This window comes from Saimiri boliviensis, chromosome 2 (genome assembly GCF_048565385.1).
Source record: "Saimiri boliviensis isolate mSaiBol1 chromosome 2, mSaiBol1.pri, whole genome shotgun sequence".
Taxonomy (NCBI): Eukaryota; Metazoa; Chordata; class Mammalia; order Primates; family Cebidae; genus Saimiri; species Saimiri boliviensis.
The window spans coordinates 174,033,512-174,058,691 of record NC_133450.1 but is presented as its reverse complement, the minus strand read 5'-3'; the positions used below and the strand labels follow the sequence as shown (position 1 = coordinate 174,058,691).

Below are 25,180 nucleotides of genomic sequence, written 5' to 3'. Positions count from 1 at the left end.
CCTGAAAATTATACGTGTACAGTATTATTAAGGAGCATTAATTCCATAAGTTACATGGCATTATTCTGGCTGCAGTTAAAAACAAAAGGCACTCAATCTCTGTCTTCAAGTTGCTTGTACTCTAATGGGGGTGGCAGCAATACAGAATCACAAAGGCTCAAGTGTCTGCAAAGAAAAAGAATAAAAACTAAAAATAGGGACTAGAGCCAGTGATTTCAACAACATAGAGTAATCATAAAAGATGCAGGGGTAAGATCTACTTGCAAGACAGATCCTGGGATAGAAACTGAACCCAGGTGTGTTTTCTCTTTCTAGATCACACGCAGTTGAAATTGATAGGAAAAGTAATCTGTGCTTATAACTTTTGAAGTGGCCAAATGGAATATTAAGATTTTCACAGAGCCATCCATGGCCAGAGACAGTGATTCAAAGAAACCATACAATATGCATATTTATGTACTAATTATTGTAGCTAGCTGCTGGTCTTCCCTATTGCAAAGATGGTTTAACAGAAGAAAATATCACCCCTTTAGATTTGTATTGCTTGATTCTACAGAGGCATGCTTAGGGTATACAAATTTACTTATAACAGCATGGAGAAAGAATGATAAAGTTCAGGAACTGTGTTCACTTGCCTTTTTTTCCTCCTGTAATGAAGAAACCAATGGCTGCTCCTATAAAACTGCTTTCAGGCAAATAGCTATAGTCAGTAGGAACTGTGGAGACAGAAAATTATCAAATTAACCAGTGAACTTGGCAGGACTAATGAAGGAAATATAATGATCTCATGCTGCCATATCAACCTAGAGACAAAGCGGAGATGTTTATGTCATTAATCTCAGCACAATACTTTGTGGCTGCAACTAATTTTATTAGAGTAAGTGACTAGCCTTGAAGCAATCACTTAAGCTATGCAAGCAAATCTAAAATGGTGGCAAACTTAGGACAGGCTGAAAAAAAAAAGTCACAAAGGATGAACACTTGAGTGAAGTGGTTAAAAAAATCCTTTCCACATTGTCACACCAATGAGCCCCAATCCAGTGACCTCCTCAGGGTCAGCAAGGAGTCTGCTGAACTTCTTGGCTGAGACCACTGTAGTAGGCACCACTTCAGGACATGCTGAATCAGATATATGAACCATAGAAATTTAACAACTAGTATTAACAGCACCAGTCCCTTACTTAAGGCAGAGACCTCTAAGTGACCAATTTGTGCAAATAACCAGATGTGGTTGCTGACCCGGAATGGTGAAGCAGTCACATTTATGCTAGTTGAATCCTGAGTGTCTCCTAAATTCTTTTCTTTCCAGTCTCCTATAATTGTTTCATGAGATGGTTTTTACTGCAAGAAATGACTCAATTGGAAAATTCCATCAGGAACAAGTAGCTGTACTTTTCCAGATACACAATCATTTTGTTCGTAGGAACCTGGGTATAAGATGATTCACTAGTACCTGATTCGAATATATGTGGGGCAGACCAAGTACCCCGTAATATGGCAATTAAAAGCCTACATAAAAAAGTAAAAGCCTGACATAAATACGCTATCTTACCAGTACACTGTGAGATCCCTGCCCTTCAAAACTAGTATTACCCAGGGCTTCCAGTGTGACTAAGTTTTCTTCCCTTTTCCATTTTAATATGGTAACTTTTAGCTGCCTAAAGTTCACTACATTGGGAAGGCTGTGGACCAATGTCCTACTTCTATAGCTACAAAACGACTGAAAAAAAGAGAAATAGTAATTACAGAGGACCACATTTATGGTAATGCCATCTCTAGACTACTTGTCAGTGGGTAAGTGAAACTAAGTTTTAATAAGGAATCACTGATACCTAAACCTCTCTGATCCAGGTCCACAATAGCCAGTGGGCCAAAATTCTATAAAGAACAAGGAGAAAATGTATTAACAGTCATTCCTTCCCTAGAAAATCTCCAAGTACAAATGTAAATTAAGCATGTGGGGTCTGTAAATATTTTTTACTGCTTTTACCAAAAAGCTAGAAATAGAAAACGCTTTGTTACATTAAGACCTAGAATTTCAATTCCAAGGCTAAGAAGGTACATACCTCTAAATATACTTACCCCATTATTTTTTCAAAATCAGAGGCCAGAAAAACTCCAGCCATATATGAAGAGACTTTTAATGAAACATGAATACTATACAAACTACCATTACATTTAGTAAAATAAGTTTGTTCCAAGCTTAAAGGGCCTGGTTCCCAGTCTAGATTTGTTACCAAATTAACTCTGTATGTAACTCATGTAGTATTTCTGAGCCATGAGTTCTTCATTTGTGAAATATGGGAGACTGAATGTCTCAACTGTTCTCTAAGGGAGGCAGAGAGAAGCAGTAAAAAGAGCATGAACTTTGGAGGCTGAAAGATCTGAGTTCAAACCACGTATCCACCACGTACTGCCACATGACCCTGGTAAGTCAGGAAGCCTTTCCATACCCCATTTCCCTCTGATATAAAATAGAGATAGTAGTACCCATTACTTAGGGTTGTTGTAAAGATTAATGCTCTTAATGAAGTACAGAGCGCTGGGTCATCAATCCCTCCCTTCTAGCTCCAGTGTTGTACGACTTTAATCTTACCAGAGGTTCTACTTTGACTTGAGGACAGAGTAGATAGATGAAGATGTCCAAGAAGCCAGATTGCATTTGACTGGAGACCAATCACCCCAGAGACACTGATGACCTACAAATAAAAAGGTAATGGTTCAATGATGGGATAAGATCCAAGTTCTATTCAATGAAAGGTCACTCACAGAAAGTCACCAGTCATTTAGGAGGTGGTGGCTTGACTGGCAAGAAGCAGTCCTATGACAAGATGAAATACTTTGTGTCTAGTACACCATACCTTGGTCATATAGATACTCAACAAGTATCTGCTGAATGAATGAATAATTCAGTCAATCATTTAATCATGGCAGAAAGTACTAGTGGTTTTCTCAGGTTTCGCTGAGTCAGACTACTCTCAAAAAATTTTTTCAAAAAAATGGCCAAAAAAAAAAAAAATCCAAACAGTAGAAAAGGGGTGATACTTAAGATGAAAATACCTCTAAGAATGAAAGGAGATACATTTTGTTCTCTTTTGTAATTTGTGCTCTACTGCTGCTTAATCATTCATAAGGATTTTTAAAATAATGCTTTTCATTTACAGATTTTTATCCTACATTATGGCAACTTAAATTTCAGTATAATTCTTCTTTTGAGTATATTTCTATTCATACATGAAAAAGAGAGTTTTGTCTGCTCAGAGATTTATGTTTACTTTTAAAAAGCCTGAATTACTAAAACTCCTCTGTGTGGTAACTATTATCATCAGCTACATTTTACAAGAATGAAAACAAGGATGCTAAATGAAAAGAATAAAATATAAAGTTCTATGTATAGTAAGAATACTATGTAAACAAAAGAATGCTTGAAAAGAAGTATGATCAAACATCAATAACAGTTGAGGACCATTGGTGATTTTTTTTCAGCTTCCTTCATTATGTGCTTTCAAATTTTATGCAACAAATATAATCTTTTTAAAAATAAAAATCTTAAAAGATAAAAGCATTTCTTAGCAGATTAATATGTCTATCCTTTAGTCAAGGATACCAATGACAATCATATGCCCATATAATTTTATCAGTGACATCTGAATTAGTGTCTCTTGAGCTTTCTACCAAGATCTGCTGTACCTTTAACATCTTCTATTTTTCCTTATCTTCGGCACCTGACATTCCTTGCAAAATCAGGCTTTAATTTTTAAGAAAAACCAATGCCAACATAAGTTTACTAAAAACTTCCCAGCTTTCTTTTTTTCCCCCAAGAGGCGGTGCATGTTTTTCAGTGACACAGTTCCACACATCACTCCCAAATGCCTCTTGAACTCAGTGGAAATAACCAGAGACCTTCCCATTTTCCAGGTAAAACATGTTGTATCATGAAATACAAAAAAAGACAAGAAAGGGGGATATGTTTGCCCACCCAAGGTTTTTAAATTCATTTTCTCACCTGAGTTAAGGTTCTAATGACTTCATTAAGTCTGCCTTGAAAATGAGAGGTCTGGATGTCTTCTGATTTCAGCTGAAAGAAGAAGAAATACCCATCCCATCCATCCCCATAAAAACATAAAGAGTTATATTTTCAGTATATGAGCTATCCATTTTCTAAGCTATAAAATAGTTTATCATTATGTCCTTATATTTCAAATACATAAGCTACGAGCTTCTCAAAGGCCCATGCTTTATCTATCACTGATTTCCTGGTACCTGTTCACTACGATGTGTGAGCAATCACTCAATAAACTTCTATTGTATAAAAAAGGACCTCCTTTAGAATTACTTATAAAGTTACATTATTTATGTCCACTGTGAAAATATTTGGAAGTTAAAAAATACTGACATAGATATACATCAGACGCTACAGATACAAAATGGAGTTTCTTGCAATTAACTTTTGCAATTTCTTATAATTCAATCACCTTTTCTCAGGCAGGGACATTTGTGGAGAGCACCTAAGTTGGCCAGTTTGAATCCCTACAAACCAAATAAAACAAAGAACAAATCTCTGTAGAAAGAATCTTTGTTTAAGAGCAATTATTCATAGAGCAAGGCTTAAGATTAAAAGCCTGGTACAACTATTACCATGAGCATATATCCTTCTGTCCTTAGCATACTGAGACACTGGCTATTCTTCTCCTGGTATAGCTATGTACACATTTAGATGTCTTCTCCTACATGATTGTTTCTTTACCTGCATTACCGCCCCTTCAGAGCCTACCAAGGCCACCATGCCATGAAGAGCTGCCAGACAAAGCATTGTGGGAGAACCCTGAAAACAAAGCATCAGAATATGTCAAGAGGGAATCAGTCCTTGGGGTTAGATTCTGTAAAACTTACTATGACACAGAGAAATAAATGGTCAAAATGGGACCAAACTTTGTCAGATGATGGGCAGATTCTTGCTTTTATTTTTCAAAAACCAAAATGTTGTCTTAAAATTAAAACGCAGACGAAATAGCCAATTCAAAAAATTACAATGGTTGGCAGAATGTATTATTTATAAGGGTACATGGTCTCTTGCATTTAAAATTGCCTATTCTTTTACTATTAAGGTATATATCTCAGCAACTCCTATAAATGATCCAATAAGTAGTTCTTTTTCCATTATAAAAATATGAAATAACATACAACAGGTGACCTCTACCTCTGTTAGAACAATTCTGATCCAGGCAGGGAGTAGTTTGCTGCCCAAGTCTTCAGCTTTTCCATGTCCACACACAGACAATCCATGAACTATGTTTCCTAACGCCAGGGCAAAACCTGAAGTCTGATATAAATTAAATAAAAATGGGGTGAGAAAAAGAAAAACAAAGACACAGATATGGGATGTTTGGAAACAGCAACGTAAACACTTTTAGGACTCACTTTCCTAGTGACAAGTTATATCTGTCATTTGAAAGATCAGAGATTTAGTTTTTTCTTTTTTTTTAAATCTAGATTGGTTTGCATCATAAACTACAGGGTCTAATTCCAAGGAATTCAACTTCAGTGAGTAATTTATTTTAGGAAAGTAATACTGCACTATTGAGGAGCTTAGCTCAAACAATCCGAAGAGGTTAGGATGAAAATACCAAGGTAGACCACAGAAGGTCAATCAACTCCTAAGCAAAAAGAAAACATTCCATAATAAGCACAGTATATGAAAACTTCCTCATTTCAACTTTTCAGAAAGTTTTCAGAACTTACTCTCAACGTAAGTGAGCAGGTAGACAACTATAAAACAGTACCAATGATATTACAAGCTTCAACCAATGAATTCTGTAATAACCCATTATCATCGATATTAAGACACTGGAGAAACCTTAAAGAAATCCACATGGAGAAATTCTATAGCATGTGTAATCAGATTAAAATTTTTTTTCAGGTTTTTTAATTGCAGCAACGTACACATAAAATTTATCATCTTAATTGCGAATACCAGTTCAGTGGCATTACGTACACTCATACCGCTGTGTAACCATCACCACCAACCATCTCCAGAATCTTTACCTTGAAAAACTGAAACTCCTTACCCACTTAACAGTAACTACCCATTCCTTCTTTCCCATAGGCCCAGGCAACCACCATTCTACATTCTGTCCCTATGCTTTCGACTACCCTACTCGTACCTCATGTAAGTAAAGGCACATCGTTTGCTTTTTGTTATTGGTTTATTTCTTTTAGCATAATGCCTTTGAGGTTCATCCATGTACTAGTACATGTCAGAACTTTCTTCTTTTTTAGGGTTGAGTACTATTTCAGAGGAAACATTTTAGAGTTATTTAATTTAGTTTACAGGTACTTAAATTTTCCTATACCTATGTGGTCATGAGTAGAGATTTTCTGCCTTGACTTTTCTGAAATTTGACTTTATCACAGTCTTCTGTGTATTCTTTTTTTTTTTTTTCTTTTTTTGAGACGGAGTTTCGCTCTTGTTACCCAGGCTGGAGTGCAATGGCGCGATCTCGGCTCACTGCAACCTCCGCCTCCTGGGTTCAGGCAATTCTCCTGCCGCAGCCTCCTGAGTAGCTGGGATTACAGGCAGGCGCCACCATGCCCAGCTAATTTTTTGTATTTTTAGTAGAGACGGGGTTTCACCATGTTGACCAGGATGGTCTCGATCTCTCGACCTCGTGATCCACCCGCCTCGGCCTCCCAAAGTGCTGGGATTACAGGCTTGAGCTACCGCACCCGGCCGTGTATTCTTATCTTTACAAATTTGTGTTTCTAGCCTTACATAACTCTTATATTCCCTAGCCACATATTTTATGATCTTATAACTATGAGCAATAGTTGGAGAGAGAGAAAAGCCTATCAATACTCTCTCTTTTAAAAAAAAAAAAAAAAGTAAAGAAAAAAAATGTCTACAGAATGAGACGGGGATAAGGAGAGAAAAAGACATCTGTGACTATTGGCTACAGCTGTGAGAGAAGAGAATAGTTAGAAGTTCCTCAGTTCTAGAGGTAACAAATATCCCATTATACTGTAATTCAGAGTAAGTCAAAAGTAGAACTTAGCAGCAGCAGGAGACACACAGAGGGAAATAATCAGGGCACACATCCCAACCTGCTGGCTGTTCTCTGCTAACATTCGAAGCTTGTTCATAACATCCTCAGCCTCTGGAGCTTCAATAATTCCAGCACTGAACGCTGAGGTACATACACAGCTAAGTGTATAGGCAAGGACCTGAGAAGAAAATACAGCAGAAAAATGTGTCTTCAGGGGGGAAGATAAAAGAACATGGTTTAGTTGACAAGACAGTCTGTTGAACTTCCCCCCAGAGTAAGAACTGGATTCAAATACATTCGTCATGGATTGTACACTGTTTTGTTGCCTAACTTACATTGTAATATTTCATAAAAATATCATGATAGGTATGATTATTCCTACTTTATAGATAAGAACTTTGAGGCTCAATTGCATGTAGCTAGCAAGTGACAGAGGAGGGATTCAAACCCAGGTCTTCAGACTCATAATCATAAATTTCCTCACCAAATTATGCCAGAGCACAGCACCTATCAACAGCAGAAATAAACAGATTTTCATCACCAGTGGGTGCTACTAATTAATTGCCATATATTCCCATCCAAGGCCAAACAGGAGAGGAAATTCAAACAAGTGAAACACTGCTCCATTAAGATTCCCTAGGAGAGGTAGTGGAGCATAACTGGAAGAGGAATGTGGATTCTGGAGTCAGATAAACTGTATAAAATAGGAATACTAATACTTGCCTCATATGTTCATGAATGAATGAATAAAATATGAGTAAAAAAGAATGGTAGGAGTAGAGACAAGATTTGGGAAGATGTCCCAAATTTACCATTTACTAGCTAAGTAACTTTGGCCAAGTCACCCAATCTATCTGAGTCTCAGTTTTTGCACATCAAATTTAATCATACCCACTCTGCTACCTCATATATTTGTGATAAAAAACCTGTCTTATAAGAATGCTGTAAGACAAAGTAGAAAATTTCAACTTCTAGCACTGGTTGATACAGCATGAAAAATGTAAGTGGTTTCTAAGGCAGAAATTGAACAATAAAACATCAGAGGGGAGAAAAAAGCTGCTTAAGGCCTCATGAATCAAAACATCACCGATGCATCAGTTATGAAAATGTTGCTTTCTTGTATCATCAATTTGCTCCTTGGTTGCAAGATTTTCTCCTTTGGCTTAAAAAAAAAATGCACTTTTAAATCACACTTTCCACTGCTTTAAAAATGGAAATGTAGTGCATGTCTTAGAACAAAACTTCATTCCTCTGTGCCCAAAGAAATTCACCAATTCAACAAGTCCTATTGCTGAAAGCAGAGGAGCTGCGCAGGGAAACACAGCAGCCATTATGTACTCATCAATAGCTCATGGGCAGGCTGGGATAAAATAGAATCTGTTCTAATGAGACAGAGAATCAGGCCAGGCCACGAGGTCATACCCTGCTCCTCTCAAAGAAGAGTACAAGCAGTCCAGCTTCACCTGGACAAAATAGAGACGAGCATGACACATGCCTGACATGTTCCATCTAAAAACATGGTTAACACACATGAACTGGGTCACATGAACTCCAATTCTGCATATTTTTGCACCATAACAGAAAAAAACTTAATTCATTAAGTATGGGAAAGAAATTTTCCTCAATAATATTTTATGCTCTTTTGACATTTTAAAACATCAAATGTCTTTTGATCAGCAGTTTCTGAAGCTTATTCCCAGCCATTTTTGAAAGTTACATTTGGCTTGAGCACAATTCTAAAAATCTCTATTTAACCTTCTTCCAGAAATTGAGCTCTTCTTAGAAAATGCCTTCTAGTGATGCTGAGTTAGGTTTTAGTATTCACTAAAGGCTCTTATCTTATATGACACATTTAAGTCTAAGTTGATTTAAACTGCCACACAATTTGAACCTCTTATGATCTAATAATGGTTGTTTGTCACTCAGATTTTTCTCTTTGAGGAATAATTTATTTTATAGGGTTATCAAAATATGAGAAGTCCAAAGTAAGTGGCAAGAGGACAGCAAAAGAGAACAGAGGGGGAAAAAAATGGTAACCTCCATCTCCTACCTCCTGAAACGTTCTGCTCTGGCTCCCACTGTCATCTAAGTACGCAGACAGCTTCCGAAGCGATGCTGCCACATGAACGCGGGACTGCATTTGGCTGCTGTGGCTCATGAGGGACAGAACAAGTCCAACTCCCAATATACAGCCCGTGCTTGGATACCAAAAAAGATGAGGTGTTAGGATCATAAGAAATCCACATGATTGCTCCTCACTTACCATGGGAGTTTACAGTGTTCTCATACCTGAGGTGAGATGGCCGGATTCAAATTCTGCTGCCTAATAGATAGTGGGCCCCATCGTCCAAGTTCACCCACCTCTCCCCTCAAAACAAAAACCTGACATCAAAACAGGTATCTGTGACCCATGCTGGTGCTGTGTACCCCTTGATAAAAACAAAAGCAGGAAATAGGTTGACTTAATTATGGGTGAGAAGAGGCATAAACCAGCTCTATTTGTGCCCTTGCAGAAATGCTGTTGGTTTCCCTGTACCACCCCTACCCGCATGTTGAGTATACCGTGATCAACTGCATAAAAAGACAAAAGACTAAAATTCAGGATATGCGCTGAGGACATCTGACTAATAGCAGAGAATATAAATGCAAGGCATGATTATGAGGTACTGCTAAGTGTTTCATGTTTCCTAGTCAACTTCAACAAGTGGAATTTCTTTGCTAAAGAAATGGTGTATTTGTGCACAATGACATTAATCCTTCTCTCCCCTCTGATCTCGCAGAATACCACTGGGTCAGAAGAGAAAACGGACAAATGAAAGGCTTGTCAAAAGTTACCCCATGTGACAATTCAATTGAAATCTAGGGCTTTGTGCCCCAATTCTCCTGAATGAATACATATCCATTTAAAGAAAATAATTGTTCTCTCAGAAAACTTCAAGATAGTATGGTAAGATAATGCAGCTTATGAAAATGCTTTACTTTTTTTTTTTTTTAAATAAAGCTTTTGTCATTTTTTTTTAAATGGAGAAAATGCAAGATTGTTCAGAAATCACCCTTTCTGGCTTGCCTTGCCTCTGTCATCATTGTGTCTGTTGCTGAAGAAGGCATTCCAGGGCATTTCTCCAATAATGCATCTCAATGCCCACATGTTAGGTCATTTTGCTCTTAAAGGGCACCTATTCCCTTGGTCAGTGTCAAAAACATTTGCATCATTTTATGAACGTATTAGTTACTTCCTCCAACACCTCTATGCAAACGGAGCACCCACATCTAACAGCAGACACCCAGAAGGATAGACAGGCTACAGGATTTGCTCAAGGTCACACACAGAGCATCCAGCAGAGCGCAGCCAATGCATAGGGATTTTTTTATTTCTAGCCTCTGTCCCATCTGCCAAACCCAAGGCCTCTCTCAGTGCCCTGCATGATGCCATGATGGAATACATATGAGAAGGTACCATATCTCAAGTGTGTTTTTCTAATGTCTGTTGCATAACAATCTGCCATTCGAAAACCCTTCCCAAAGAAGCTACTACAGTAATAATCCATCATTAGTCAGGCAGAACTCTTACAGCTTACGTAAACTTAACAAGCTCAACCAGCGTAATGCATTTTCAACCAGTTAAATCAACATCTAAGACCTCAGTACAGCATTCTTTTGAGAAGAATCACATTCATGGAGGAGGAAAGGCTACTCTTGACTAATATGAACTTAAAGCCTTTGTTACTATTTAGAATCTACAGGGAAGTTTTTTTTTTTTGGGCTATCTTTCTATATTAATGCATATAACAATTTGACAAAATTAGACCAAAGATCTAACTAGACAAAGTTTGATTAATACTTTGGCAAATTTGACTGTTCTTCCCTCTTTGACTCTCTAACTGCTACTTACACTTAAGATTTCAAATGTTACTTCCTCAGAGACATCATCCATCACCCAGCAGAGAATCTCTTTAATAGTCTCCCACAGCACCTGGAACTAATTTACTTCACACAATTTTAATTATAAACTCTGACAAAAATTATTTAGGGGATTATTTGATTATTATCAATTCCCTGGCCTAAAAGCTCCATAATGGTGGGTACACCTTTAATGTTTTTCCCCTACCACAGTATCTGCTGCGCCTAGTATACACTTGGCATATTTAGGCACTAAATCAGTATTTATTGAAAGCTGAAGAATTAACCAAATGAAGACTTTTAAGAGTGTAGAGGAGAGAGATCTACAAAAGAAAAAAAAAAAGCAAGACTTAATTCTTACTGCCTCCTGTGTTTAGTAGGAGGCAAATTTTATGACTGGTAAAATTCACTGAATGTCTCATGCAAGATTCAACCAAGAAAATTCAGTTTCTGGCCGGGCGCGGTGGCTCAAGCCTGTAATCCCAGCACTTTGGGAGGCCAAGGCGGGTGGATCACGAGGTCGAGAGATCGAGACCATCCTGGTCAACATGGTGAAACCCCATCTCTACTAAAAATACTAAAAATTAGCTGGGCATGGTGGCGGGTGCCTGTAATCCCAGCTACTCAGGAGGCTGAGGCAGGAGAATTGCCTGAACCCAGGAGGCGGAGGTTGCGGTGAGCCGAGATCGCGCCATTGCACTCCAGCCTGGGCAACAAGAGCGAAACTCCGTCTCAAAAAAAAAAAAAAGAAAGAAAATTCAGTTTCTGTCTCTTGCCAGACTAATTTCAGAAAGAGGAATACTAGGCTCATCTGGAAAACAAATTCTTCTTAACACTCACTCCAATAAGTATTAGGGTTTCTGTTTCTGAATAAACAAGGAAGTACGTAAGTCTTGCTTTTCAGGCTATCCTGGGCACACAAAAATCTCTATCCCCTAGACTGAAGCCCCTCTTTTATCATCTCAGGGGACAGAGGTATTAAGGCTTTGAAAAAGGCATCCTGGTTTCTAGTTCACATTTACCTAAAATTTATCATAGCAATTATGACTATAACCTAGGCAAGGTTACAGTTCACTAGTGATTCTATTCATTGCTGCAATGGCAGTTCACTGGTGTAACAGATGAATATATAACTATGTATGTATACACATGTGCCAATATAATTGTATGGCCTATGCATCTACTGCCCCTTTAAATAGGTCCCCTCCTATTTCATTTCAATTCTCCCACATGCACCAAGAACATAGTCCTAAAACTTTACTCCTGATTTCCCTGATTTCTAAATCTTCTACATTTTAATATGTTTATTTTTGTCCTAAGTCTTAAAATGTTCCCCCATGTGCTTAGTTCAGCAATTCCACATATTTACTTCATTCTAGCTTCCTTTTGATATGTCCGCCAACTTTGAACCAAAGAATAGCTTGGGCAGAGGTATCTTTTACATATATTTTCTGTCCACTGTAAGCAAAAAGAAGTTAAATGTTGGTGTCTCTGACAGAGAAAATAAAACAAATTATAATATTAGGTATAAAACTGAACTATGGAATTGCTAACAGAAATGTTCTATAAGAATGCTAACAAATGATAAAGAGAATTTGAGTTTTTAAATTCCATACACTATTATGTCATTACTTATTTGAATATCTTATCAGAGTATATTAAAATATCACCAGCAAAAGAAATCCTGAAACTGAAAAGCTAAGCAATTCTGATGTTTATGTTGCTGTATCAACTCAGAGATGATTATTTATTTTTCTAAAATTAGTCAGAGATGAATCTTCAATTCCCTAGAGTTTACTGTATGCAATCCTGCCAATTAAGTACTAGGTCATCTAAAAATTAGTTCTAATATCAGTTAACATTTGTATAGCGCTTTGCCCTTTACAAAGCGCTATACAAATGTTATCATATTTGTGAAAGCTCAATAGTAATTAACCAAAGCCTGTGTCGTTCATGACTACATGACTAGAGTTGGGGCTGTTAGAATCATAATAGCACAATGAGCCACCACTAGATGGCAGTAAAATGTCAGTGATAGGCTCACGAACACCAGCCAGCCCAGGTGTGTGGTTCTCTCAGCAGGGACATGTCCATTAAATCGGGGAAGCGTGGTGAATTTGCTCTGGGTGAATTCTATTACTTGAGGGAGCACACTCCCACATCTATTAACCACCTTCTAGTAACACTTCCACTATTTCACCTGAGGGAGGCTTGTCCTAGACTCTTGCAATCTCAGTAGACAACGGAATACTTTACACCATGAGCCAGGCATGGGTCTAGTTAGAAAAAAGCAAAAGAAATAATTTAAACAAAACAAAACAAAAAGTGTGGGTAACACTTGCATGTCAGAAAAAAATAAATACACACCATACTGTCAAGCATCAAATTGCTTTCTTTCTATTGAAATGTGTTATCCATACTGTATTATGTTAAGAGAAAGAAAAATGGCTTCAAAGTCAGGTGTCCCTGGTTCTTCTCTTGGCTCTGTCACTTATTAAGCATATGACCTTGAACAAGCCTCCTATCTGAGACTCACATTTTTAATCTAGAAACCAAAGTGATGATGATTCCTACTTCAGTATCATGTTTAGGTTGTGACATGGATGTAATTCCACAAAAAACAGATGTGGAAATGCCTAGCTCAGTATGCAGCTGCTCAGTAAGTATCAGTTGAACCTGAAGCCAAAAAGAGAACCATGCCGGGTGCAGGGGCGCTGTAATCTCATTACTTTGGGAGGCTTACTCAAGGCCAGGAGTTCAATACCAGCCTGGCCAACACAGTAAGACCCTGTCTCCACAAAAAATAAAAAAATTAGTCAGGCATGGTCACACATGCCTGTAGTACCAGCTACTTGAGGCTGAGGCAGGAGGACTGCTTAAGCCCAGGAGATCAAACTTGCAGTAAATCATGATGGTGTCACTGCACTCCAGCCTGAGCAACAGAGTGAAATCCTGTCTCAAAAAATAAAAAAGGAGACATGCATAAGGACTGACACTTAAAGGGCAATAGTAATGACAAAGCACTAAACTTCATTAACTGTAGCACTAACGGTTTAGAGAGGATGGAGGAAGGGCTCTTGAAGGGTCTGAGCTTTTAAATGGGCTCTGATAGTCAAATTTCCACTAAATGGACAGGAAGTCCAGGCCTACCCATCTCTCTTGAACAACGTAGTTGTTCAAGAAGGTAAGAATCAAGAAAGAAATAAGAATTTTGTTAGTAACAAAAATAAAATTTAAAGTTAAATATGCTTAGACATATTAAGTTTTTAAGCACCTCAGTATCTGTATGTGGGTAATTCAATTATCCCCATGGTCCTCCTTACGTTTAAACAATCTTCCTGAAAACTGATGGAGACAATGCCTCAAAGTCATTCCTGACTGTGCCACCGGCTGAAGTTTGCAGCATTTAAATCTCAAGGTTTTTCTCCCAACATTATAACACCTTGAGCTTCAGCTATAATGAACATCTTTAGAGGGTATGAGGAGGCAGGAGGGATAAAAAGCGACAGAAAAGTATCTTATTCCTTAGTAGTAAAAGGCAACAATACAAATGCACGGGGTTCAAAACCTCAACTCCATTAGATCCAAATAACTGCTAAATTTCCCTATTTTTTCTGTTAATCATTTTCTATATTCGAGAGACTTCAACCATGCCATCACACTCTTTCTTTACTCATCTTCAAACCACACTCTTAAGAAGTCACTTGATCTCAAAAGTGTTTCTTGATAAATTAGGTGAGTGGCACTAGTTCCTCTCCAATCTTAGCCTGTATCAGAAAGAAGATTCTATAACTATCACCTACTAAATGGACATTTTACTTTATTTACTCCTGACGAAACCCTTTACACATGCAGCTGCCATTACCATATCATTTACCCTTTTGTTAATCTGAAACTAACAGGATAGGAGATATGAATGTAGCTTTAAATCGTAAGTTCCTGAAGGCCAGAAATGCAAACACTGATTTAATGCACATTTGAGCAGTGCCCATAATATCAAAAGGTAAATGAATCAATAAACTGGAAGTTAATGTTTATCATCTGTTAGTTCTGAGCAATGATGAACCCCAGAGTATTCATGCCTGAAGTTCCAAAACACGTGGAAGTTCAAAAAACTATGATGTAGTTCCCTCAACAATGTATTTCAGAAAGCCTAACAAAACCATATATTCACCCACACAAATCACACAGACTAACTGAAACATTAAGTATCTTATTAAATTGGTATGTTTAACACTTTCTTGAGTATTCTTTTTTGATTATTCCTTTACATTTTTATCTTTCATTACTGAAATGAGAAAATAAAATTTAAAATATTTAGTTTAATAGACAAAAATCCTTAAAAACCATGGGATTGGCATGGGGAAGGTGAAGTTTGTTAATGCTAAGCAGGTTGGTAAACCCCTGGTATAATCTGTTTGCTGCCCTTTCTACTTCCTAGTGATGTGATTTCACAGGGAAACATAAATCATCAGTCAAAGGCCCTCTTAGCTCAATCAGATTCAAATGGCCTCAACAGATCTTTGAAAAGATTAAGTCGGCTGGGCTGGGTGGCTCATGCCTTTAATCACAGCACTACGGGAGGCCGAGGTGGGTGGGTCACATGAGGTCAGGAGTTTGAGACCAGCTGGACCAACAGGTGAAACTCCGTGTCTACTAAAAATACAAAATTAGCTGGGCATAGTGACGCACGTCTGTAATACCAGCAACTTGTGAGGCTGAGGCAGAAGAATCACTAGAACTCAGGAGACGGAGGTTGCAGTGAGCCGAGATCCCCCCACTGCAGTCCAGCCTAGGCAACAAGAGCGGGACTCTGTCTCAATAAATAAATTAATTGAATAAAAAGAAAGGAATACTTTAAAAGATTAAGTCATGTATCCATGTCCCCACACATGAGCCTCATATGATAAACTAAGTCAAAACTAAGGTCTTAGTAATATAAAGTGTGAACTGCAAATAGTAGTTGTTGCTTTGAATTTAAGCAAATTCTCTATTGCTAAAACATGGTTTTCAGAACAAGGAAGCTTTAATTATAAGTTTTTTGATTATTTATTACTAAAAACTTTCTGCAAAGGAATTCAAAATCACATCCCAACAATATTTCTCTATATGGCCTTTAGGATTGTTTTTCTAGTTCCGTGAAGAACGATGGTAGTATTTTGATGAGAACTGCACTGAACTTATAAATTGCTTTTGGCAGTATGGTAATTATCGCAATACTGATTCTACCCTTCTATGAGCATGGAATGTATTTCCATTTGTTTGTATCATCTAGTATTTCTTTCAGCAGTGTTTTGTAGTTTTCCTTGTAGAAGTCTTTCACCTCCTTGGTTAGGTATATTTCTAAGTTTTTTGTTTGTTTGTTTGTTTGTTTGTTTGCAGCTATTATAAAAGGAGTGGGGTTCTTGATTTGACTCTCAGCTTGGTCGCTTTTGGTATATAGAAGAGGTACTGATTTGTGTACATTAATTTTGTATCCAGAAACTTTGCTGAATCCTTTTATCAATCCTAGGAGCTTTCTGGAGGAGTACACATAGCCAAAGCAAGACTAAGCAAAAAGACAAAATCTGGAGGCAACACAATACCCAATCTCAAACTATACTATAAGGCCATAGTCACCAAAACAGCATGGTACTGACATAAAAATAGGCACACAGACTAATGGAACAGAATAGAGAATTCAGAAATAAACCCAAATATTTACAGCCAACTGATCTTCGACAAATCAAACAAAAACATAAAGTGTGGAAAGGACACCCTACTCAACAAATGGTGCTGGGATAATTGGTAAGCTACATGTAAGCTTAATTGGCAAGCTACATGTAAAAGAATGAAACTGAATAGAAGGATCCTCAGTTCTTACCTTATCCAAAAATCAACTCAAGATAGATCAAGGACTTAAATCTAAGACCTGAAACTAAAAATTCTAAACGTAACACTGGAAAAACCCTTATAGACATTGGCTTAGACAAGGATTTCATGATGAAGAACCAAAAAGCAAATGCAATAAAAACAAAGATAAATAGCTTGGACTTAATTAAACTAAAGAGCTTTTGCACAGCAAAAGGAACAGTCAGCACAGTAAACAGACAACCCACAGAGCGGGAGAAAATCTTCATAATCTATACAACTGACAAAGGACTAAAATCCAGAATCTACAACAAACTCAAATTAGCAAGACAAAAACAAACAATCCCATCAAAAAGTGGGCTAAGGACATGAACAGACAATTCTCAAAAGAAGACATACCAATGTCCAACAAACATCTGGAAAAACGCTTAACATCACTAATGATCAGGGAAATGTAAAGCAAAACCACAATGCAATACCACCTCACTCCTGCAAGAATGGCCACATTCAAAAAATATTAGATGTTGGTGTGGACGCAGTGAACAGAGAACACTTCTACACTGCTGGTGGTAATGCAAACTATTACAACCACTATGGAAAAAGTAGAACTACCATTTGATCCAGCAATCTCACTACTAAGTATGTACCCAGAGGAAAAGAAGTCATCATACAAAAAAGTACTTGCACATGAATGTTTATAGCAGCACAATTCACAACTGCAAAAATGGGGACCTAACTCAAATGCCCATCAGTCAATGAGTGGATAAAGAAACTGTGAAATATATATGATGAAATACTACTCAGTCATAAAAAGGAATGAACTAATGGCATTCACAGCAACCTGGATAAGATTGGAGACTATTATTCTAAGTAACTCAGGAATGGAAAAATCAAACATGGTATGTTCTCATTCATAGGAAGGACTAAGCTATGAGGATACAGAGGCACATGAATGACACAATGAACTCTGGGGATTCAGGGGGTAAGTGTGGGAAGAGGGTGAGGGATACGTGTCTACAAATTGTGTGCAGTGTATATTGCTCGGGTGATGGGTGCGCCAAAATCTCACAAATCATCATTAGAGAACTTCCTCATGTAACCAAACCCCACCTGTTCCCCCAATAACCGATGGAAATTAAAAATAAATAAAAAATTTCTCCATAGCATGCAAGACTTACTGCAGTGTAGGAACCAATGTCTAAGTACCTGTGTGAGTGGAAATAGAAACAACATACTTGTATTCAAGACCAGAGTCAAAGCAGCAATTTTCCAGGGCATCCAAAGACTTCATCAGAAGAAGGTTCATCTCTTGGCCAGATATATCACTAGATAAAGATCAAGGGGAAACAATGAATTATTTAAAATTTGTCATGTCTAAAATATTTAATACAATATTATACTGTCAGTGTTTTACTGGAAATACCAGCATTTCTCTTAAAGAAAAAAAAGATATTGGTTATGCATATTCTTGTTTTGTAGTTACAGAAACTAAGTCTGACAAATTATTCAATAATTGGGTTTCTGAGCAGTGTAATCACTTCCAAACCAATAAACCCGAAATCCCCTACTTTTGATTTTTCTCAGCCTATTCAAATTTTAAGTCACTGAATAATAAAAAATAAATGTGGAATTCCAGAAAATATTTCTAACAAGTTTTAAGTGTTTTTCTTCAGAATACTTAACCTATTAAGCTGACATTATCAATAATCATTCCAAATCTCTTTCTTGCAAAGACTGTCACTTCTGATTTCATGTCTCAATTGTAAAGGTTGTAAGTTCTATTCCTTTACTTCCATTTTTTTTAAAGGGGAGAAAATCCTAGGCCTATGTTTGTTTGCATTTCTACAAACAATTGATGATTTTATAAATGCCTAGGTGAAAAGTCTGACTTGCATAGTAAAATAAAACTTAAAAGTTTCTATGGCCATCTTTTTGGGCAGATTTGTAGGCTTCATCAGTGACATTTTATTAGCTAGAGGTTCCTACATCTTAACTCTCATATTGCTACTTCAGATCATGCTAAGTGGAATGTAACCCCAGGAATGGCAACCAGGCAGAGCACTTTTTAAAACATTTTCCCAAACCAAGACTATAGCAATTTTGCCCAAGGTGAAAGTTCTTTTGCAATTAAAAAAACATTTAATTTTTTAATTAAAAAATTAATTTTTTAATTAAAAAATTAGGGGGCCCCCACCCCACCACACACCCTCACATTAAACACACGGATTTAAGAGCTTTAACTAAATAAATCCTACTAAAATTGTCCTTTGGAGTAAAACATACTTAAGTATTCTAAACAAATGCTAAAGACATCATACTTGTATTTTCTGGAGGTCATGACAGAAGCAAGAAGCTGTGGAACAATATTCAGTATTTTTCTGAATAAATTCTACACTGGAACTTAAATTCAAGAGACTTTTTGATAAGCCTTAGCAAAACATGATATGATTTTCATAATTATCTCTTTTTTCTGAGACAGAGTCTTGCTTTGTCACCCAGGTTGGAGGGCAGTGGCACAATGTCAGCTCATTGCAACCTCCGCCTCTTGGGCTCAAGCAATTTTCATGCCTCAGCTCCCTCAGTAGCTGGGGCTACAGGCATCCACCACCATGCCTGGCTAAGTTCTGTATTTTCAGCAGAGACTGGGTTTTGCTATGCTGGCCATGCTGGTTTCAAATTCCTGGCCTCAAGCGATCTGCCTGCCTCAGCCTCCCAACGTGCTGCGATTACAGATGTGATTCATAATTCTCTTGTACGTGGTGATTTCTTAGTCTCTGAAAACCAACATACTGTCCCAATTCTGCTCCCATTAAAGGACCACATTGGGACACATTTGATGTCACTGACTAGTCAAAATCAACAGTTCTCAAAACACTTTTAGAAAAAAATTAAAACTTTCTCCAAAAATGAAATTATCTGTTAGCACTGTTACTACCTGGTAAAACATTTATTAGTATCAAAAGGCAAATATTTCAGATTCCTCAACTGGAACAAATTGGGAAGGTGGGAACCATGAATAGTTATATTCATTAGTAATTGCGTTAGTAATTAGTAGTTGTGTTAGTAATTGCGTTACTAACACATAGGCCCTATGGAGGAGGAGGATGCTATCAAACACAAGAACATTAAGGTAGAGTTAAAATTTGTAGTTATTCTGGGGGTACTCAGCTAAGGAAGGAGCTTCCTGATGTCTTTGCCCAGGGTTTCTTTGGGTGTGAATTCCAGATAGACAGACAGAGGTGGAAGGCAACTTAGGAACCAGGGTCAAGTGTTTTGGGGGAATCATTATAGGTTTCTCCAGGCAGCATGATTAAGTTAAGCACAAATGCAATCTTGACAGCCTAAAAGCAGCAGCATCTCCTCCTAACTTAGTGAAGAAAGGAGTCAGAGCCAGAATAGGATGAAATGAGTTGCCTAGAATTAAACTGCCACGGCTCATTTTTAGTTGCAAAACATGTTGCTTGAAAAGCTACCAAAGAAAGAGCATGAACACAGATGGTGAAGAGACTGTCATTTGTAGCATAGTAGCAAAGGGAAAAAAATCACTTTCAAGTTTTAAGCCTTTAAAAATACTTTGTGTTCTGTCACACACACAAGATATGTAACAGTCAAATCACATGCAAAGGGCACTTTTTCACTCATCTCCAAAACAAGACCCGTATTTATTAGTGATGGTGAACAGGACAAAATCAATATTCTGGCCACACTGCACTTACAATCTCCAAGGCTAAGAGAATCATCCCAATCATCTGACAGACGTTTCTAAGAGCTGAAAATGATCATCTGAAATATGGTATTCCCCCAAATCAATAGCAATTCACATAGAAGTTTCACATACTGCTGTTTGTGAAGAACTTAATCAGTTGTCTCAAACTGAAATAAATAGAGCATAGTGTCATCCAGTTTATCCACACCAACACCATTTTTTGCCTTTGGACAGTGAATTTCCGCCAACCGGGGAATTTAAAAGACGTCTAATATCACAACAGAATGCCTCTTCCTACTATCTTATTTCCAATGAAGGAAAACAGAGCCAAATACTAAGTCGCTGACATTGAAATATTCATGATAAGCAAATATTCACGTTGTATCCCACTACAATCAATGTAGATATACAAAATTCTAAGATTTGCTATAAAATAAAGAATAAGCAGTATGAACAACAAAACTAAAGAAGACTTATACATGAAGAAAACCTTTCCTTCAGTGGAATTTTCCATCTGAGTCTATTCCATTAGCTCCATCCAAGGGTCAAGTTAGCAGTCCAAAAATGAGCAATCAAAGTGAACAAAGCACACAGTATAATATGCACAGATTAAGACTCTTTAAGGATTATAAAAATTTGGCTAAGGCACAGGAAAAAAGCAGTATTTAAAGCCGGGTACATGTAGTTCTCAGGTGATTCAGAGACTCCCAATACCCCTTAGGCACTAGAGATATGCCAATCCTCTCTTCCCATTTTACAGTGATATCGATAAAAGACTGGCAATTATTTTCATCCCAGATAACAAGAAAAAAAAAGAAGCTTTTTACTTGTAATACTGTAAGATTAGACTTTTCTCATGTCTTCCACACATAGGTATCCAGGGCTTTCATTTAAGCACGAGATGATCTTCACTTTAACACTAGCAACCCTTAACATACATTAATACCCTCATGATGGTATTTTAGAAAAGTAACTGTACTCGTAAAGAAGAAAAAAGGATCAATTCGCCTATCTCAGAAAGTTTAACAAACACGTATTGCTCAGATACCATGTTTATGTATATGTGCATATGGGTGCAAAATCCTTTGCAAAAAATCACAAAGAAAAGCAGAAATATTTTAATAAACTGTACCTGAGTTTCTCTTCACACAAGCGAGAGAGAAACATCCCTAAAGCAAGGCCCATGTGGATTTGCATGGCTTGAGACTCATCAGCACTTGGTTTCCCAGGTAACCTGGCAGTCAGCATGTTCAGGATTTCCTCAACCTTCTCTTTGCAAGAGATAATGAAAACTGGCACAAGGAGAGACAAAGCCGTGGCGGCAGCAGAACGGGCAATGGCACTAGCTGTGTTTTCACCAGAATAGGACTTCTAGGACATGCCAAAGAAAGAAAACGGGGTTAGCCTTTTGTTTAAAACCTGAGGAAGCATACCTATCGCAAAAGCACTATACAACCATACAAGCTTCTCTTAGATCCACTCCTGCCAACACCCAAAACAATGTATTTTTTAAAAATCCAAATGTTTTTGTCTATAGGTTATGTTTTCATTATTAAAATATTCTGCCACTAAAAAATGGATTAATAATATCCTTTTAAATTTGAAAAAACAAATTACAAGTGCCTTCTTTTTAAAGGTTATAAATTCCCTCCTATAGGAGGCTTGAAACAATTTCAGTGTTCCTAAAATCCCACAAGTACATGTATTGAAAAACACCAGAGTGAATCTATCTGAGCTTGTCACATTATAAACGTCCAGAAAGCTAGGAGTTTTCCAGGAAAGAAAGGAAAAGGGAGGAAAAGGGCTTAAGTTTAGTATGGAGAAACAAGTATAAATTTAGCACAGGGATCTATTGGCACATCTCCCAAAATTTTTGGTGGGAACACTTCCCAATAGATGGATTATTTCCTACAGGGGGTTAATTCCTTTTAATTAAAAAGGAAGTTGAAATCCTAAAAGCCTTTGGTTACAAAGCAATAACCAGCTATTCAAAATGAAATGGAGAGCCCTATATGCCCCTTTCTACATGTAACTATGGGAAAAGAAATGAATAACAGCCCTAATAAAATGACAGAGCCGCTGAATATGAACAGCTTCTATAAGAATCCCATGTTAGAGAGCTCTACCAGACATTATATACATATACAAATATGTCTCAAGTGGGAAAGAAAGCCCATTTATCATTCCTCACTATTATCCAATTTAAAATTGCAGACACACCATAAAAGCGGTGTTGTCCCTTGCAATCAAAGCACATTAAAATGTGTTTTTTAAATTCTAGGCCCATTCGCTCTCTAAGCTTTGGTACTTTAAGGATAAAAATCAAACAAGTACTAAGTTACACTTCAAGTTAATATAGCACTATTTTAATAATAATGTTACAAAATGACCCAGCTGGTAGCACACAGGAAATAAAGTGACTTTTGAAACAGGGCTTTGAAAAGTATGGTAATGCAAAAATCACAAAGGTAAGAGGCAATCAGAGCTGACTAGTAAAGAAATTATTTTTATTGGTTTGCAAGAACTAAGTAGCACATGAGAAATTTCATACAGTGTCCTGCTCTGGTGAATATCTGAACCAGATAGTTATTACAAAGACCTCCATATGAGCATCTAAAGGTTTCATTCATCATTAAAGAAATAAGAACACCTCGGACAGAAAGCAAATCATCATTAAGCAATTAACATTTTGAGCAAAATTTACCTTCCAATTTAATTCTACATCATCTGGTAAGTCATTGTTTTACATCAACTATGGTTAAAAATCTAGCTCTAAACCCAAAGCCCCAGATGAATACATACCAGATCTTCCCAAGGGCAAGAGGACAGTGGCACACACAATATACAGAGAAGACCTTAGGCAATGACGTTTTAGGCTAAATTCGTGATCTTAGCAACAGTTCAGAATCTGTGTTATATTTTTATTAAAATCAACTATAATCCTCTGCCACTCAGCTGATTGTCCCATGATCATTATAATTCCCTAGGCAATGGATAGCAATAGAGTAGGACCAAAAGAGTTCTACACAGATACAGAAATAAAGCATGCACTACGACCAGTAAAAGGAAAAGGAAACCTAAACAAAACAGTGTTTTCTCATTTTTGCTTCAAATCTTAGAATACAACCATTAAGACTGAGGATAGGTAACAGGTGGCTTGTGGCTTTTTTTTTTTTCAATGATCAACAACATTAACTTTGTATTTACAGAGTTATTTCACAGTTTTCAAAATATTTTTACATAAACTGTATTATTTGATCTTCACAATCTTTTAGAAAATTGGCAAGGCATTAATTTTTACTTTCATTAGGCGCAAGGGCTACAATTGCTACAGAGATTGTTCAATTACTTCATTTTATAAATAAGCACAAAAAGGCTCAAAGAGGTTGAGAAAATTGCCCAAAGTCATACAACCTGAAATGAAAAAAACTATGACTAGAAACTTGGAATCTTTATATTTCAGCCAACATTTACTCTACTACAACTGTAGCTCTTGACCCTGACTACACATTAGAATAACTGAGAGAGCTCTCAAAACGCTTATGTCTGAAATTAATCCATGAGCAATTAAATCAGGAATGGGAACTATACATCTGTATTTCTTTTACACATATATATATTTCCATACATATATTTCACATGCTATATATGCATATATACATATATATTTACATACATACTTCTCATAATTTACATATATATTTATTTTTTTATATAATATTTGTGTGTGTATGTGTATTTAAAGTTCCCCAGGTGATTCTAACAAATAGCGAGGACAGAGAATAATTACACTATATAATGGATTTTTTTTTTTGGAGACGGAGTTTTGCTCTTGTTGCACAGGCTGGAGTGCAATGGCATGATCTTGGCTCACCGCAACCTCCGCCTCCTGGGTTCAAGTCATTCTCCTGCCTCAGCCTCCCAAGTAGCTGGGATTACATGCATGCACCACCACACCCAGCTAATTTTGTATTTTAGTAGAGATGGGGTTTCTCCATGTTGGTCAGCTTTATCTCAAACTCCCAACCTCAGGTGATCCACTTGCCTCAGCCTCCCAAAGTGCTGGGATTACAGGCGTGGGCCACCGCTCCCAGCCTATATAATGGATTTCATGTGAACAATTGATGTTAGAAGAGTCAACCCCTGAGTTTTCTGATTATTTATTTTTTGTACTTACATAATAAAACCAGGAGAGAAGTTGCCCTCTGGGTTGGTAATGGCTATCCACAATGACCAAGAGAGTATCAAGTACCATGGAAATCCAATCTTTCATTGAAAGGAAATTAGGTTGAACCTACAGATGAATAAAAACATGAAACGATTATGGAAAAAAGAAAACAAATCTAAAGATCATTTCTAAATCCAGCGTACAACCCCCTTCTATATTAAACAATAAAGTACTGTTATCAAAAAGTAAACTTCATCTGCTTGTACTATGAGCATGCACATATGAGGTGTACAGGTAATTGGCAAATATACATCCTCACCTGTGCCCCAAAAGAAATAAGATTACCTTTTATGCACGAGTTAGCAGAAGCAAGAGGACAGAGGCTGCAAAACAGAACAATTCAAGAGCCCTTCAGAGCTCTCCTGTGTAATACGGAGGTTAAAATGAGAGATGTGAAAAAAACACAACTAAAAAATTCTCAATTCTATGACTTGTTTGACAAAGGAGGCAATA

The 25,180-nt window shown here is 37.1% G+C and overlaps 1 protein-coding gene across 6 annotated transcripts in view; it reads right to left on the bottom strand.

Moving 5' to 3' along the window:
• Positions 1–25,180, bottom strand: part of FOCAD (focadhesin) — a 312,140-nt gene that overhangs the window by 46,525 nt on the left and 240,435 nt on the right. For all 6 annotated transcript variants that reach the window (XM_074394918.1, XM_003928127.4, XM_074394919.1 and 3 more), the window contains 10 exons: positions 24,677–24,793; positions 21,632–21,870; positions 18,029–18,118; positions 9,094–9,241; positions 7,102–7,221; positions 5,201–5,323; positions 4,748–4,825; positions 4,007–4,078; positions 2,597–2,699; positions 636–716 (listed from right to left, as the gene is read on the bottom strand). In XM_074394918.1, the coding sequence (XP_074251019.1) occupies positions 636–716; positions 2,597–2,699; positions 4,007–4,078; positions 4,748–4,825; positions 5,201–5,323; positions 7,102–7,221; positions 9,094–9,241; positions 18,029–18,118; positions 21,632–21,870; positions 24,677–24,793 (1,171 nt within the window). The remainder of the gene's footprint in view (positions 1–635; positions 717–2,596; positions 2,700–4,006; positions 4,079–4,747; positions 4,826–5,200; positions 5,324–7,101; positions 7,222–9,093; positions 9,242–18,028; positions 18,119–21,631; positions 21,871–24,676; positions 24,794–25,180) is intronic.